This window comes from Athene noctua, chromosome 12, assembly GCF_965140245.1.
Source record: "Athene noctua chromosome 12, bAthNoc1.hap1.1, whole genome shotgun sequence".
Lineage (NCBI taxonomy): Eukaryota > Metazoa > Chordata > Aves > Strigiformes > Strigidae > Athene > Athene noctua.
This window is the reverse complement of record NC_134048.1, coordinates 6,967,262-6,983,883: the sequence shown is the minus strand read 5'-3', so window position 1 is coordinate 6,983,883 and position 16,622 is coordinate 6,967,262. Positions and strand designations below refer to the sequence as shown.

Genomic DNA, 16,622 nt, shown 5'->3' with positions numbered 1-16,622 from the left:
CTTCTGTTCAAGTTATTTTTCAAAACTTACTGATGGTATTTTGTATTTCATTCTTCTTGGCCTTTTAATCTGGTATTGGAGTTAAACAATCACCACAGACTATTGTGACAATCATCGCAGTCTGTGATGCAAGCTTTGTTATGTACTGTGGTTTTCAATGTACTGTGGAAGGGAAGAATTTTAAAATCACATGACAATAAGATATTTATCTTCAAAACAGTGAGAACTACTTGGTGAGATGGGGGAGTAGAGGCTTTCCAAAGGAAATTGATATGCTCAACAATCTTAAAGTAGTGTTCACAGTAAGTGTTTTCCAGTTTATTTTACTTTGTATTTGCAAATTAGATTGTCTCTTCTCTGTGGTCACTACCAGAACTCTTGAAGGTTGAGCAAGATGAAGGAGGAAGCAGAAGTAATCATAGAAAGAGAAGAAGCTGACCAGTCATTAAGTGCTTTAAGGCAGTGACAGTGCTTCAATGTCCTTTCTTCAAGTCAATTGGTTGCCTCATAAATTTACTGATGAGTTGATATTTTTTTACCTGCTGTACCTCTTGATTGCTACTATTCTCTCTATTTATCTCACCTTATATTCAAACATTGAACTGTCAGGTTTTTCCTCCTTTCTGTGGGCTCAGTTGGGGGTTTTGTTTGGGTTTTTTTCCCCATTGATTACTGAGGCTAAATTTATTACTGGAGGTCCTGTTTAAATTTCACAACTTGGTTCTTCCCCAAGTAATATTTCAATTATTTGTTGTTTGTATCTTAGGATCTTGGAAACAAAGACCTTAGCAGAGACAAAATTTATTTAGTTTGTCAAATAGTCCGAGTTGGAAGGATGGATCTCAAAGACAGTAACTCAAAGAAATACACACAAGGGCTAAGGCGTCCTTTTGGAGTGGCAGGTAACTGACGTCTCCTGTGCTATATCTGAAGCAGGGCCCCGGTGATAATTGCCAACCCTGGACTGTAGAATTTCTACCAAGACATGTCAGGATACAAAATAGCTATATCAAGCATCTTCCATATTTAATTTTTTTAAGTCCATAAAGACTGCTCCTACATTAGGATTTTAGTTCTGCAGGATTAGACCCAAACTAATTTGAAGTAATTCTCCCTTTACACAACATCATGTTTGTAATGTGGACTTTGCACTAAGTGTTCTGCCCCACAACTCTACCCCTGTAGGCTACACTGCTGGCTAGTGAGGAGTCTATACTTACCTTGAGGCACAAGAATATAGATGCACAGTATTCATAGATAAGAAGAAATATTTTGCAGTTCTGCTATATGTTTTGATGATTTTTCTTTTACTCTTCTAGTTATGGACATTACAGATATCATAAAAGGAAAAGCTGAAAGTGATGAAGAAAAGCAGCATTTCATTCCCTTTCACCCGTAAGATAGTCATAGATTATCTTTTTTTGTATGCAAAAAAGTATTTCTGCATCTCTTTGGCTGTAACAAGCTGTGAAATGTGTCAAGAAAAAGTAATTCTTCCTTTGAATAATTTTACATTGCAATGGTGCTAATTATTTAAATATCACTTTAAAAGGCATTTAAGACTTGATAGGGGTTACATAGCATGTTAAATGAATGTACATTTCTATGAATGTGCTCCTTCAGACAGTTGATACCATGTCCCATTGAACAAAACCCCAAGTCTAAAAAGTTATATGATCGATTCTGTTTTGAATTTGAGAAAAATCTGAGTGAAAACTGGGTTTCAGTTAAGAAGTAGTTCAGTTGTCACACATTAACTATCTTCAAAAGAAATGTCAGACCGGTTGCCTAAAAATTTGATACTCGCAGTTCAAGTGCGGAGATGCAAGTATTCACTGGAAACATGTTTGTGTATTCTACATAGCACTGCTGTTATGTACTATGGAGAATGAATTTAATTCTGAAGGACACAGGTATCACACACTAGTTTATTATTTCACTTGTTTACAATATGATTCAACATGTTATGTGAGAATTCATTTCTAATTTCAAAAGTAGCTGAAAGCTTTGAAGTTCATTCATTTGTCAGGCTGTTTAGCAGGGAAAGTGGACTGGACTGGCATGCCGGTTAATGCATTCATGGTGTGCATTCCTACAAAATTATAAGCTTTCAATTTGTTGGTCTGTCACAAAACGCCATTTCTAACGTTGTTAACTGATTTTTTTCACTTCGTTGTACACATAAGCTTAATGTGAGTGGTCTGTAATTTGGAGTGAGAGGTAATGAAATTACTGAACGTATCATAATAAGGTCAAGTACTGCAAAGAGGGCTGAGGCTGTTTGTCATCTGTGTTCTGAGTGGTGTTTGATATATTTAGCACTTAATTCCTAGTAGACATTGTTGTTTCTCCCGCAGGGTAGTGGCAGAGAATGACTTTTTACACAGTCTCCTAAGCAAAGTCACTGCATCAAAAGGAGACAGTGGTGGACAAGGTAGAGTTTTAAGTTGTTCTTATTGTTTTTAAAAGTAACAAGGTATTTTTGTGGAACTTCATTTTATATTGTTTACATTTAAGAGAAAGGCTTTTACATTAGAGCTGTAGAACCACCATGGAGGTGGGTCAGCTTTTGAAGCTGGAAGTGAAGAATCATGAGTTTGTTGCAGAATCTTAGAGGCTAATTAGTAGCTACAGTTTTTGATTATAGAGCTTTTAGTTTCAGCTGAGGGAAGTGGGGGAAGTGAATTCTTATTGCTGTTTTGGTGGGTAGAAGAGGCAATCATTTAAAGAGGTTGGGGTTTTTTTTCGTTAGCATAAATCTAATTTTTTTTTTCCCCTCTTAATAGGTGTCTGGGTAACTGTGAAAATGCTTGTTGGAGATGTGATTCAAACTAGAAAGGACTATCCACATCTTGTAGACAGAACCACTGTTGTTGCTAGAAAACTAGGATTTCCTGAAATAATCATGCCAGGTAGGAGGTGCTTTGTTCTGTGATAGGAATGGATTTTTTTTCATTCCCTAGGTTAATGAGCATCAGCTGCAGCCTTATTTACTTAATTCTGTAATGGGTAACTCAGAGGCTCTTTAGAATTCACTCTTCACGGTAAGTTTTGCTCCAATATTAGAGATTTATATAAAATAGCTAAATCCTTGGAAAGTATTTTCTAGTACTTAAACAGAAAAAATAAAATCAAGACACTGTGGGATAATCCCAGCTCCTTGTACATAGTCTTCTTGTCTTCGAAGTAGATTATGGTGGATGCTTACTTGAATTTTAAAATAACTTTATTCTTATTGTAACATCACTGTCCTTTATTAATAATAAATGTATGCATTTACAATCACTTGATTTTTTTTTTTTTACTTATAATATTTTCCAAGTAAAGTTACTCACTGTCTGCAGTGCTCCTTTTTGAAAAAAGAAATGTAATCCCCCGTCCCCCCCGCCTTCAAGTCCAATTTCGATATTAATTTGTTCGCAGGAGCATATTAAAACATGAAGCTCCCTCTAGAAAGAGCTGTGTACTTGGGTAAAACGCAGTAGAGGCATCACCTGTCACCTCACCAGCAGGTGTCAGTGCTGGACGAGAATTGCTTCAAGTCACACTGAGGACTCCTATTTGGTTCGTTTCACATCACATCGTAGTATCAGTTTAGCTGAGAAGAGCAGACCTGAAAACTTAAGTTTGGATAGAAAATATGTTTTTATCTGTTTCACTGCACAAAAAGAGGCACTCTTGTGAAGTTCAGCTGACCCTATGCTCTCACAGCATTTTGATTGTGTTCTGACCTTTCGATTTCTTTTTTAGGAGATATAAGAAATGACATTTATATTACATTGCTGTATGGAGATTTCGACAAATACAATAAAACAACTCAGAGAAATGTGGAAGTGATAATGTGTGTCTGTGATGAAGAAGGAAAAGTGATGGCAGTAAGTTTTCTTTTTTTTCCGTATGATGGAGGTAGAAACATGAGTTTCATTTTAGAAGTAAGCCTTAAACATACAAATTTTTATAAAATACCGTTGTATAAAAACTTGCAGTTGGGAACTTGTGTCATCATATGACAGCTTGTGACTGGTAAGTTTTATGTTTAAAGTGACATATCTAATAAAGTCCTATAAATGTCTTGCAAAAAACTGTAACAAGAAATAACATTGAACGACCTATTTTAGCTGTGCCAGGGAAAAAATGCTGTTTCTGACAATTACTGTGTTCTTACTCTAGGGTTTCTCTTGCGGAAATTCCCATAGGAATGCAATTTGCACATTAGAAGTACATTTCTACTACATAACAAACCCTCAGTTTGTGCCAGGAAAACAGTGTCATTTTCCCTTGAATGAAGTACATAGCAAATAACCAAATTAGTGGCAAGAGGAGCGTGGATGCTGTACATATGCACCATAAATATTTGCGGCATCTTTTTGTTATTCTATTTCTCCTTTAAGGCGGTTTTGTCTTTCCTGTAGGGCTTTTTAACACCAGTTCAGTCTTCAGGGGTGATTTTTGGCCTTTGATTTTCTGAGCTTTACAGTGCTCACTAAATCAGTACAGTGGTTATGAGGGTGATGAACGACGACAGTTCTGGAGATAAAGATGGAGTAACTCACTGTGGTTCTTGACTTGCTGAAATGGGCTTCCGAACTAGAATCAAATGCTTGACCTAAACCATCACTTTAAAGCTCCACTGTTCAGAAGCTTGGGAAGCGCAGTATCTTGATATTAACACCTCCTCTCGCTGGTGCTTTCATTGTTGGTTGGTTTTGAATGACACCATATCCAAATTCAAAACTGCTTGTTAAGGGCCGGTCTCGGCGCTGCGCTGGTCCCGACCCTGTCTCTTTGGCGGCGTGTCTCCGGCCCCCGAGGCCGCAGGCAGGCGCTGCGCAGGGCCCTGGGGCGGCCGGGCGCAAGCGGCGGGGCCTGTGCCCCGCGGACGGGCTCGCCTCAGCTCCGCCATGGCCCCGCAGGCCGCAGCGGCGCCCTCCCCGCTGCTCCCGGCCGCCACGGCGGGTTTAGGAGGGCGCGGAGGAGCGCGCTGGCCCGGCCCGGCCCCGCCTGCCGCTCTGCAGGCGCCGGGGCTGCGCGGCCGAGGGCGGGAAGCGGAGCCCGGGCCGGGCGGGGAGCGGCGGCAGCCACGGCCGCGTCCCGCAGCGAGCGCCGCCGGGCGGGGCCCGGCCTGGCCGCCTGGGTCTGCCGGAGCCGTGAAAACGTACTGAAGTTAATGAGCCACTGAGCACTGTTTCTCCCCCTCTTTTTTAAGAATGCCGTTTGTTTGGGAGCGGGGGACAAACCCGTGAGTGAATACAGATCAGTTGTTTACTATCAGGTCAAGCAGCCACGTTGGATGGAAACGTTAAAGGTATGGCGTAGGGACTTCTCACCTGCTTTTTGCTCTTCATTTCTTAGTACCTTACACAGACAAGCTTCACAGCATCAGTTTTTTTCTAGAAAATAACTTGTTCCTCATACAGCTGGAAGGATGGAGCCATGGTCATGCATCAGTTAGTAGAGATACATGATTACTGAGGCTTAAAATTTGGCCTAGAAAACGTTAAGTTTTTTTTTTTAGCAAAACAGATGAGGTCATCATTGATAACCTTACTCATAACGTGGCTCATCAAAAATGAAATGTTGCATTTGTTCTATTGAGGTGAAACAATGGCGATGAGCTTCAATTACATGATGGGGGAAAAAAAAAAGCCCCCAAATGAAAACAACCCACCCCAAATATGATTTCAGAGAAAAAAACTGTCTTGGATTTCTTTAGAGACACACCAATAACTATCTAATCTAGCGTTAATGTCTGATTGGAAAATGCCCAGAAGCTTCCAGGAATCATTCTTCTAAAGCATGTCTCAGGCTTGCTAGCAAGCATGATTTTTTTGAAAGACAATGATTGAAGATGTTATTGCCATGTATGACAAGCCAGCACTTACTACACTAAGGTGTGTTGGTGATACTGGGCAAGACACGGAGGCAATAAAAATGTAATATGAAGCAGAAACTTATTTGTTGAAGACATTGACCCATTCATTTTTTGCTTACTGTACTAGTTATTTTTAAAAATTATTCTGTAATTCAAACTTTTATATAGAATCATTAGCAGTAGATCCTTTTGAAAGGTGTAGTTAATGTGAAGGAGTGTTATGCAGTAAGATTTGTAAAGGGAAGTTATGAATGAACACAAAGGAGTACAGATCTTTAAAGTTTTAGAACTATGAACTTGATAATATAAAAATTTGTGCTTTTTCTTATGCAGTTAGCCTTTTTTGTTGCATATTTGTTATAAGCAAGTATGCTACTTTAAGAATAAACTCAGCTTCAGTGGTTCTGCTCAAGTCTTTAAAACTGCACTTAATCACAAAAATACGCTGAATTTATTTTATTAGAATTTTCATACTATTTTCACATTTTTATTAAATTGGTCATCAATTTCCGTATATGAAATGTGGAAGTTTCAGATTGCAGAGATGTTGCATAATTCTATGTGGTTAACAGGGTAAGTAATAAGACTACAGTGTACTTCGTTTCTAGTGTACAAACACCTCTGTGCTTTAACTCATCGGGTTCAGTGCTTCATTCCTTTGGTGGTGCTAGACTTTGAGCAAACTCTAACAGATTATTGCTTATCAGCCACCACTTCGGCTACTGGGATCAGGCTCAATAGTTCAAAACGGTCTGTGAAAGCCATTATGGGGCCAGCAGAAGTGGTGCTTACTTATTCTAAAATAGGAGCTTATTACATAATAAAGCACCTTCTGCCCCACCCCACCCCCCACCCCCCCCAACTCTATTGATTACTTTCTGATTTTACACAAGGTTGCAGTCCCTATTGAAGACATGCAAAGGATACATCTGCGCTTCATGTTCCGACACAGGTCATCTCAAGAGTGTAAGTAAAAAATTCTTACTTTAGTGACTTTCAATTCATTGATGGATAGTCAACTGAAAATATTTTGCTTTGCAGCTAAAGATAAAGGAGAAAAGAATTTTGCAATGGCCTACATAAGACTAATGAAGGAGGATGGAACAACTCTTCAAGATGGCATCCATGATTTGTTAGTCCTAAAGGTATTGAGTCAATTTTTTTTCCATTTTTTTCCTCCCACAAATATCCCAAAGAAGGGTTCTTTCACCCAGTATGCAAGCCAATACACACTGGGTTGAAGTATTTATTTTCTTTCATGTCTGCACAGAGATGGCTGCTAGGTGGTAATTCCACAAAGGTAGCACACCACACAAAGGAACTACAGCCTATTTATCTTGCTACATGATTCGTAAAAATCTATCTAGATTTCCACTCATTGGTCTGTAATTACCATTACATCTGCTATTGCTTAGTTGTATTTCAATTTGCCTCTCTTTCTATGTAAATTGGCATGCATGCTCTTTACAGGCATGGGGGGACAAGTCTTTTTAGTCTTGAATTGAGCTGGTGGTTGTGTTCTCTGGCTGCCACCTTTACTTTTCCCCCAGTTACCACAGATTTTTGCTGACTTTGTGCTTCTTGGGCAATCATCCAGCCTTTGGCTCCTTCTGGGGCAAGATCTTGCCCTCATCAAACTTTTAGCTCCTCTTCAAGGGTGTAGTCATTAGCAAGGCCTGCACCGTTTATACAAAGTGTCAGGCTTACACAACCGTTTAGTGGTCCTCCTTAGATCAGTGCAGTACATTCAATCTGAAATTGAACTGACACTATAGCTTAGGCATCAACCTGAACATATGGTTTTACTAAGTCTATACACAAGACACGTTTATGTTCACACTGATGTCTTTGCATTGTTTGTTTTCTTAGTGCTAGATTAATTTTATTATTCTATCAAAGACAAATATGGGTTTTGTCTGAACAAAATAATTGGATGTAACTTGTTCCATGGTCAGTAAATGTTGCTTTAAATTTTAGACACACACATTATGTAAGCACAATGAAAAGTGGTTACTCTTCAGTTAAAATAGTATTTTTACTGAAGTTTGTGCTTTTGACCTTCTATAGTATAGAGGAAGTTATGCTAAAGCTCAGTACTTGGATGTGTACCATTATTCTTGCCGAAGGGGGAAAAGGTGTTGCTTTGATTCATTTAGAAATTTTGTCATGTGAATAATCAGGGAATGTAATCTTAGGGAATTGGTTGATTGAAACTGTGCTATGTAGTTACTCAGGTAGAAAAGTGAAAGTTTCAGGAACTTGATTTTGTCTGTAAATAATAGTTTTGACTAGCCCTGATTGGAAATAGGTAGCATTTTTGACTTTGTGAACTGAAGCAGGGAACAGATCTTTCAAGATTTACTTTTTGTTGCCTTTTTTTTTTTTTTCCCTTGGAGAATAGTGTTTAGCAAGAACTAAGAACCAGAAATCACTGCCAGTACAGAAGAATTTTTACCTCAGATATTTCTTAGTGCTCTTTTCCGTAAACTAGTTTGCCATAACATTAATGGCAAGTGAGATGCGTGCAACTAAATCAAGTTATTTAGTCCAAAAAGATTAATGGCAGTGTATAGTTAATTATCTTCTCTTCACTGATACCAACTTAGACCATAAGGAAAATAATGACCATGTCATATGACTGTCTGGTTAATGTTGGTTATGAAATTCCATCTGCATCAACTGGGTAATTTTTCCTTAAGTGACAGTGTAGATGGGAAATGCTGAACACAGTTGACCTAATTTATGTTTAGGAGAAACAGACAGATTTTCTGACATATGTTTGCCTATTCTAGTATTTAAAACAGTAATTGTAAGCTGTAAGTGTTTTAAACAGTCGTACATCTGGCCTCTCAAAATAAGTAATTTGAAAACTGCAAAGTTTAAACAGTGTATTTTCACTGCCTTCAGGCAATAAATCTTTCTGAGATGCTTCTGGATCAAAATTTCAAGTCTTTCTCCCATTGTCTAACTTGTCTCAAAAAGTGGAAGTTGTTTCTTTTCTGGTTCCAGAAATTCTGTGAAGTAATTACTTGGCAAGCTTAGTAACAAGCATAAAAGTTAATAAGGCTGTCTGTTTTGCTGCATAAAGATTTTGGCTTTTGTCTGTCTAGGTCTCTTTATAATCCATTTTTAACCTTCTGGTTTGACAGGAAGTAGAGACTGCACACCAACAGTTACTGAATCAGATACAAACACAAAACTTCAGAAAATCATTCTAGATTATGTTTTTTGTAACTCATTGTTTATGGACAATTGTAGACTGAGGGTCTGCAGTTGAGTCAGATCTGTCATGATGTAGCTTTAAGTGACAGTCTCATAAAGTCATTGGGGAAATTTTCTAGAGTAGTTTTGTTAAATAAAAATTACATTCTCTAAACAGTGAGGAGTATGATTTTTATTGCCTTTGTCTAAGAATTGCTTTTTTTGTCTGGAGTATGAATCAAAAGTTGAGACTAAAAAAAATCTCTGAGGGTTGTGGCATGCAACTTGATGAAATAGAGGAGGAAAAAATATCTGTTGGCACTCTAGTTTTGTACTGTTCATTCTACTGAAAAGCATAAGTTCTGTGATATCTGTGTCACTTAATTACTGCAGCATATTGTCTAATTTAAAATATAGCCTTACCATGCCCAGATCTTTCATGTTAAAAGTCCAGTTGTTAAGTTATAATGAACATACTGAAATAGTGCTGCTGTTTTTTAACCTGTCCAGTCCCATTTTCTATTTTAAATTGTGTGCAGGCATGGTAACTGTGTTTTCTGTATCCCGTGTCTATATCCTACAATCTTCAAGGTGATGGTCAATAGTCTATTGTGTTCTGTAGCTATTGACGGTTCAATGAGAAATTGTCTCTTGCTCTTACTCTGCCAGGGATGTCACCTGTCATAGTTCCTTACTACACCTTAAAATACATACCTTTATAATTTCAGTGTAGTATTTTTCCTGCATGTTCATTGCAGCTTTTCTTGCTGACTAACATCAACTCTTGGTTTACCTTTATGAGCCATGCTGGGACTGGAGTATTCTTTCTCCTTTAGTGCATGCATTTAACTCCATAGAAACATAGCTTTTTGTTTACTTCTGTAGAAAGTACAAAATTAGTCTAATTTGAAACCCAGCGGTATGAAATATGTAATAAATGGTATATTGTTTTTCAGGGGGACAGTAAAAAGATGGAGGATGCTAATGCTTATTTGACGTTACCTTCTACACGTCAGCATGTAGAAAATAAAGGAGCAACCATAGTCAGGAACTCAAGTATTGTAGGGGGGCTTTCAGTAAGCTCACGTGATGCATTTTATATTTCAACTCTTGTTTGTTCTACAAAGTTAACTCAGAATGGTATGTATCTTCTAAACAGGCAGAAGTTTTAGAAAGAAGACATTCTCACAAATGATAAATCACGTTTTAAATTTTAATATCTGTCCATTTATTTTCTATTAGTGGGCTTACTAGGTCTCTTAAAGTGGCGTATGAAGCCAGAGCTGCTTCAGGAGAACCTGGAAAAACTGAAGATTGTGGATGGAGAGGAAGTTGTGAAGGTATGTCTTCAGATAGTTATTTTTCAAGTCCCTTCATACCATGGCAGAAAAAATGCTACAGAGTTTCAAAAATAAGAGGAAACTGGAGTGTTGGTTACAGTAAACATAGTGTAACTGACAGGCTTCTTTATGTTCCTTTATTTTATGAGTGTCATTCAGTGTAATGCCTTTGCTAGGGAGCGTTTGCAGAAGACATGAGCAAAGCTCTTCATTAGAGGGAGCAAGGAAGCAAGCACCTAGACAGGTTTCCTCAGAGTGTTAGCCATCTGTTTCCTACTTGTTGCTCCCAGAGATTTCTGATATTGGCTACTGTAGAGATGACGAGATTACTAGTCAAATCTACCTGCTTTCACTGGTAATTAATTTATTAGGATCCTTTTCTGCTTTCTGTTGGTTTATTTGATTGGAAATTTTGTGCATGAATGGAGAATTCAATATTAAGAATATTATTTGGAGTTATTGCTATTTTGGTCAGGTGCTTATGTATATGCCACGGGTAAACTTTAATTTTGAGCATGCACAGAAAAATTAATTTAAAAACTTGATAGGATATGAAGGCAGTGATTGTATTTTCCACAGTGTCTATTCAACTGTTTGCTTTTGTCTATCTGAAACATCACAAACAATTCCTACTGCTTTCTTTACAGTTCTTAATATTAATTTCCACGTTGATATTAAAAAAGTATTATGTATCCAATGAAGTGCTTTGTTAATTTAATGAGTATAATATAAATAAGTACTTATTAATATTTTGGAAAGTGGCAGACACTATTACATTTGTGTTACTCTTTAAATAAAAGCATAAGATACCCCTCTAGAGAGAAGGAGGAAGGATAACTTTAAAAAAAGAAAGAGAAATTATTTTTAACCAAAGATTTGGGTCCCAAGTCACTGGGGTGCTTTCCTTTGATTTAAATTGTGCTTTGTATCAGACCACAGAAATATGAAATGTGTTTTTAATCATCATGTATATGTGAAAATAGCAACTATTAATCTGCATCTCTAAGGAACTAGGAATGCAGTTTTAGGTAGTTATATTGTTTATATCATATTTTTAACTTTTCCATAAGCTTTGAGTTAAACATGTGTTATTGATTGCTAATGTCTCTGAGGATGTAGGTTCTTAAAGAAACTAGAGCCTAAATCCCCAGAAATGTTTTCTGAATTTAAGTCATGTTTCAATATAGACCTTTAAAATTCTGACTTGGGAGAATCTAGGTCTACTATCTGAGATCTGACTTGTGAGATTTTAAAGTTGCATTGGTTACCAGTTTGTCATTTCATGTTCTATAGTTTCTCCAAGATACACTGGATGCACTGTTTAACATCATGATGGAACATTCCCACAGTAATGAGTATGACATCCTTGTCTTTGATGCACTGGTAAGAGTCAGCACTGAAGGATTTTATTTTTTGAAGAACATTATAATTTTGAATGAGCTATGAAGTTGTTTCTTTCATGGAATTAGTCTTAAAATGTCTACAGAACAGATGGAATATTACTGTTTGAAAAGCAAGTTTCTTTAAAAACTCTTACGTAGTGGGTTATCAAAAATATTTCAGAAGACTAATACTTAAATTTTAAATGTGACTTGATGAAAAATACTAATTATGTTCATGTCTGTTTAGATATACATCATAGGACTTATTGCAGACCGTAAGTTTCAACATTTTAACGCTGTTTTGGAAGCGTATATCCAACAGCATTTTAGTGCGACATTGGCATACAAGTAAGTTTGTTTTCTCCTCTTCTTTCTCTTTTTTCCTAAACCTTCACCATCACATTAGAATCACAGAATCATCTAGGTTGGAAAGGACCCTGGAGATCATCTAGTCCAACCATTCTCCTAGCACAGTTCCCACCTACACCATATCCTTAAGCTCTAGATTGATCCTACTCTTGAACACCTCCAGGGATGGGGACTCCACCCCCTCCCTGGGCAGCCCATTCCAACGCCCAACAACCCCTTCTGTGAAGAAATGCTTCCTAATATCTAGTCTGAACTTTCCCTGGCGCAACTTGAGGCCATTCCCTCTTGTCCTGTCGCTTTCTACCAGGCTAAAGAGGCTCATCCCCAGCTCTCTGCAGCTTCCTTTCAGGTAGATGTAGAGGGTGATAAGGTCTCCCCTCAGCCTCCTCTTCTCCAGACTAAACAATCCCAGTTCCCTCAGCCGCTCCTCACAGGACATGTGTTCCAGACCCTTGACCAGCTTTGTAGCCCTTCTCTGGACATGTTCGAGTAACTCTGTGTCCTTTTTGTAGTGAGGGGCCCAAAACTGAACACAGGAATCAAGGTGCGGCCTCACCAGCACCAAGTACAGGGGCAAGATCCCTTCCCTGTCCCTGCTGGCCACGCTATTGCTGACACAAGCCAGGATGCCATTGGCCTTCTTGGCCCCCTGGGCACACTGCTGGCTCCTGTTCAGGCGGCTGTCAATGAACCCCCCCAGGTCCCTCTCTGACTGGCAGCTCTCCAGCCACTCCTCCCCAAGCCTGTAGCGCTGCTGGGGGTTGTTGTGGCCCAAGGGCAGCCCCCGGCATTTGCCCTTATTGAAGCTCTGGGAGTGTTGACCTGCTCGAGGGTAGGGAGGCTCTGCAGAGAGATCTGGATAGACTGGAGCGATGGGCTGCGGCCAACTGCATGAGCTTCAGTAAGGCCAAATGCTGGGGGCTTCACTTGGGCCACATTAAAGAAAGTAAATCCTGTTTGTGACTTTTCTGATGTAATTAATGATGACTGTTGTTTTGATGCTGCACACACGCATATCATTATAAGTAGAGTTATTTGAGAAATAATAATTGATTTGGAGTTAAATGATTCTTTGGCATTCATTTTCTTGTCTGGATTTTGCTGTGTCTGAGCACTTCACCTGTATCCTGTCAAATCTGTCAAAAGATACTTTGCTGTAAAGCCTTTCCCTTTACGTTCCTCGCCTTAACATGAAATGCCTTAAGTGAAGGGTTGAGGCTGTCCTCAACCCATTTATATAGGTTTTCACATATCGTTTTACAGCAAACTCACTCATGGGGAAAAACATCGTTGGGGAACTGTCAGGTCGTCTTATGCAGTTCAGTCTGATGTTGCACCAGGAGGGTTTCAGTGTAGCAAACTGAAATTTTGGTATTTGTTACATGGTTTGCTGTGTGATGGAGTCTTAGTATTTGTTACGTAGTCATGCCATTGGACAGGTGAGCAGACTTTTGGTGGTTTTGTTTAGTTTTTTTGAAATTTATTTTTGGAGCTTTCAGATAATGCCCAGATGGGAAGACATGGATTCCTAGAAGAGAATAAAAACTGTGGAGACAGTAAACTTAATACTGTATTTCTATTTTATTTTAAAAAAGCTTTATGCAGATGATGGTGGGATAAAATCACTTTCAATTATGAAGAAAAATGACATCTTCAGTTAGTGCTGATCTCAGGGAAGTGCTGTAACAGGGTAGATCTATTTTTTTCCTTTACCTTAAGTCTTGTTCTGGCAGCTTAACGGGGTGTCAGATTGAAGGAGAACTTTAATTTGGGATGTGAATAATATATGGAAGACCTTAGCTGAAGGTTTGGAACAGTTGAGGATATCTTGTAGTGTCCTGTGCCAAATTTGTATCAGTTCCAACTCAATACAAAACATCACACAGATCATATATTAGAACATGAGTTTTCTAGAATTGAAAGGCAGTAGTGCACAATCAATCCTTTCTCACATTCCAGGAAAGCTGAAATTAGTATTATTTGCCTCAGAAAGTGCAAGCACAAGCTATAGGGTCGTCTTTAATCCTCCTTTACTCCATAAGTCATAAGCATATGTAATTTAATGCTTTATATTATTGCGGATGAAGAGAAGTTTGGGTACAGAACCTCTCAGAACAGCCGGATTTGCTTAAAATATTTCCAAGACTTGCCTGAATGGAAGTTTCTGATGATTTAATTGATGTGGCAGAGGCAAAATAATGTTTATGATCATTCCCCAAATCATGAGTTTTCTTGGCATCATTGGTTCCATGCACATCATGGAAGATTTACTTGGTTTCAAGAATCAATTACAAAATAAATAACTCACAGCTAGGAAGGAGACAGACATATTATGGCCATATTATGAAACAGTATTTTTGCCAAAATGTTAAGTATTTATTCAATTCCTACATAGTCTTCCATTTATACCTATCTTCTATAGAGTTCTGAGAGGACTTAATGTTGACACTGAGGGACCTTGAGTGGACTGCCCTTGTGTAAAAGTTGGATAAATTTTGTCCCAACTCAGTATAAAGCTGTGAATACCTAGAAGTTGTAAAAAGGAGTAAATGGAAACACACAATGAATGGAGTGCCCAGGAGACTGAGAGGCTGAAAGCATGATATTTTGATCCTGAAATGTGAGTTAGGATAGTGCAGTTGGGCTGAGGATGTGTCTATCAGTTCCACAGATAGATATACACACACACACACACATATATGTATACACACATGTATGTATATATATATTCTGTGCAGTAGCAAGCAGTTCTTGGAGCTATCATTTGCATACAAGTGTGTTCTGAATACCAGTGATCACTTACTAATGTTTCATCAGTCTGGGTGGTGAACTGTTAAGTTTCATCAACATGCAAGTGCTAGTTTGGTTTTTATTGTTTTGTTTGGATTGGTTGGTTTAATTTGTTTAGGGAAGAGGATAGTAGGTTTCTGTTTTTGTAGTGATGCAAGAAAAAAACCCCAACTACCTTCATTTTAGTAGGTCTTATGTCTAATTTAATCATTTAAGATGAAACTATATATAAAAATAAATCCCTTAATTTTTAGTTAAGCTTTTGAAGTTTTTTAGCAGGTTGCGTGTTTAGCAAAAAAATTGCCTTTGGATACAAAGCAAGGAAGTGTTTAAATAAAATAAGTAACTTCAAACAGATATTGCTGCATACGAGAATATTTTACTGTTGACATGCAGTTAATTTAGAGCATCTATTGGTGTTTAGTCACCACTTAAGGTAAGTAGGCAGAACTAACGTTTTGTTACCTTGTGTGTATATTTTATAAACTTCTGTAGTAGAGCTTCCAGGATTGTGTAATGTTATGCTAGTGTTCTGAGATACTAGATTGCTTTCTTGCTTGTGCAGTTAAGAATTTGCTCCTCATTTGTTTATAATGATAGAATTTGTGCAACAAATGCAAAAATACATGTAGTACATTTTGGTGTGTGTGCTTGAGTAAGCATAAGTATTTATTTAGAGTAGCCAAACAAGTTCGAAAAGTTAATTAAAAAAACCATTTAAAATGTTTTTTATCTTCAGGAAATTAATGACTGTTTTGAAGACTTACTTGGATACCTCCAGCCGAGGGGAGCAATGCGAGCCTATCCTAAGAACTCTGAAAGCACTGGAATATGTTTTCAAGTTCATTGTTAGATCAAGGACATTATTTTCACAGTAAGTACCCAAGCTATTACCGTTGAACTAGCAGTCCAATATCGGAAATAGAACTAGACCTGAGAAACAGAAAAAATTGATTTCAGAACAGAACTGTATGTTTCCTTTTCACAGATAAAACATAAAAGCTGGCAAATAGCCTAAAATACACATATTGCTGAAATATTTTTTGGAGAGGGAGTTTTCAGAAATATGCTTTCTGATTCACAGTGTAAGTTCCAGAGACCTATTTAGTAGTAGCAGCTGATTTCAAAGGGTGATTATATTTTGTGTCAGGTGGCTTGGCCAAAGACCAGTGAATGGCCAAACGTTGTGACAGATGGTTTGAAGCTGGATGCATGTCCTTGAGATCATGGTGTTCAGCAGCTCAGACTGTGCATAGAATAATATAATTTTCAGTAATCGTTGTCCAGCACTCTCCATCTGAAACTGGAGAGTTTCAGATTTTCAGTTAAGGAATTTGTAGGGTAGAGACAATGGATCTGTACAGCTCAGCCAAACAGATGAGGTGTAATATTTACCAGTGGTATTCAGGTTTAGGGAAGAGGGAGATGGGTAGAATGAAGGAGATGAAGGCTGGAAGGAGAAAAACTCCACTATGGTAACTGTACCCCCCACTTCCTCCCCTAGCCCTTAAGGACTGTCACTGTATCCCACAGAGCCTATCCCCATCCTCTGTTTCCTCCCTTCTGCTTCATCTTTCTCCATTTATCCTTAGTTGATTTCCCTATAATACTTGTTCTGCTGTCCCTCTGCTACACAGCTGAAGGAATGCAGTGGCAGAAGATAGGCAT

At 38.2% G+C, this 16,622-nt stretch overlaps 1 protein-coding gene across 1 annotated transcript in view; it reads left to right on the top strand.

Annotated features, from left to right (window-relative positions):
• DOCK2 (dedicator of cytokinesis 2) overlaps positions 1-16,622 on the top strand; it is a 197,500-nt gene that overhangs the window by 16,917 nt on the left and 163,961 nt on the right. Inside the window, exons 9-22 of the mRNA XM_074916479.1 lie at positions 221-302; positions 767-902; positions 1,320-1,395; positions 2,358-2,434; positions 2,787-2,912; positions 3,751-3,875; positions 5,207-5,305; positions 6,766-6,838; positions 6,914-7,017; positions 10,030-10,213; positions 10,316-10,413; positions 11,707-11,796; positions 12,043-12,143; positions 15,694-15,828. Coding sequence (XP_074772580.1) covers positions 221-302; positions 767-902; positions 1,320-1,395; positions 2,358-2,434; positions 2,787-2,912; positions 3,751-3,875; positions 5,207-5,305; positions 6,766-6,838; positions 6,914-7,017; positions 10,030-10,213; positions 10,316-10,413; positions 11,707-11,796; positions 12,043-12,143; positions 15,694-15,828 — 1,506 coding nt within the window. The remainder of the gene's footprint in view (positions 1-220; positions 303-766; positions 903-1,319; positions 1,396-2,357; positions 2,435-2,786; positions 2,913-3,750; positions 3,876-5,206; positions 5,306-6,765; positions 6,839-6,913; positions 7,018-10,029; positions 10,214-10,315; positions 10,414-11,706; positions 11,797-12,042; positions 12,144-15,693; positions 15,829-16,622) is intronic.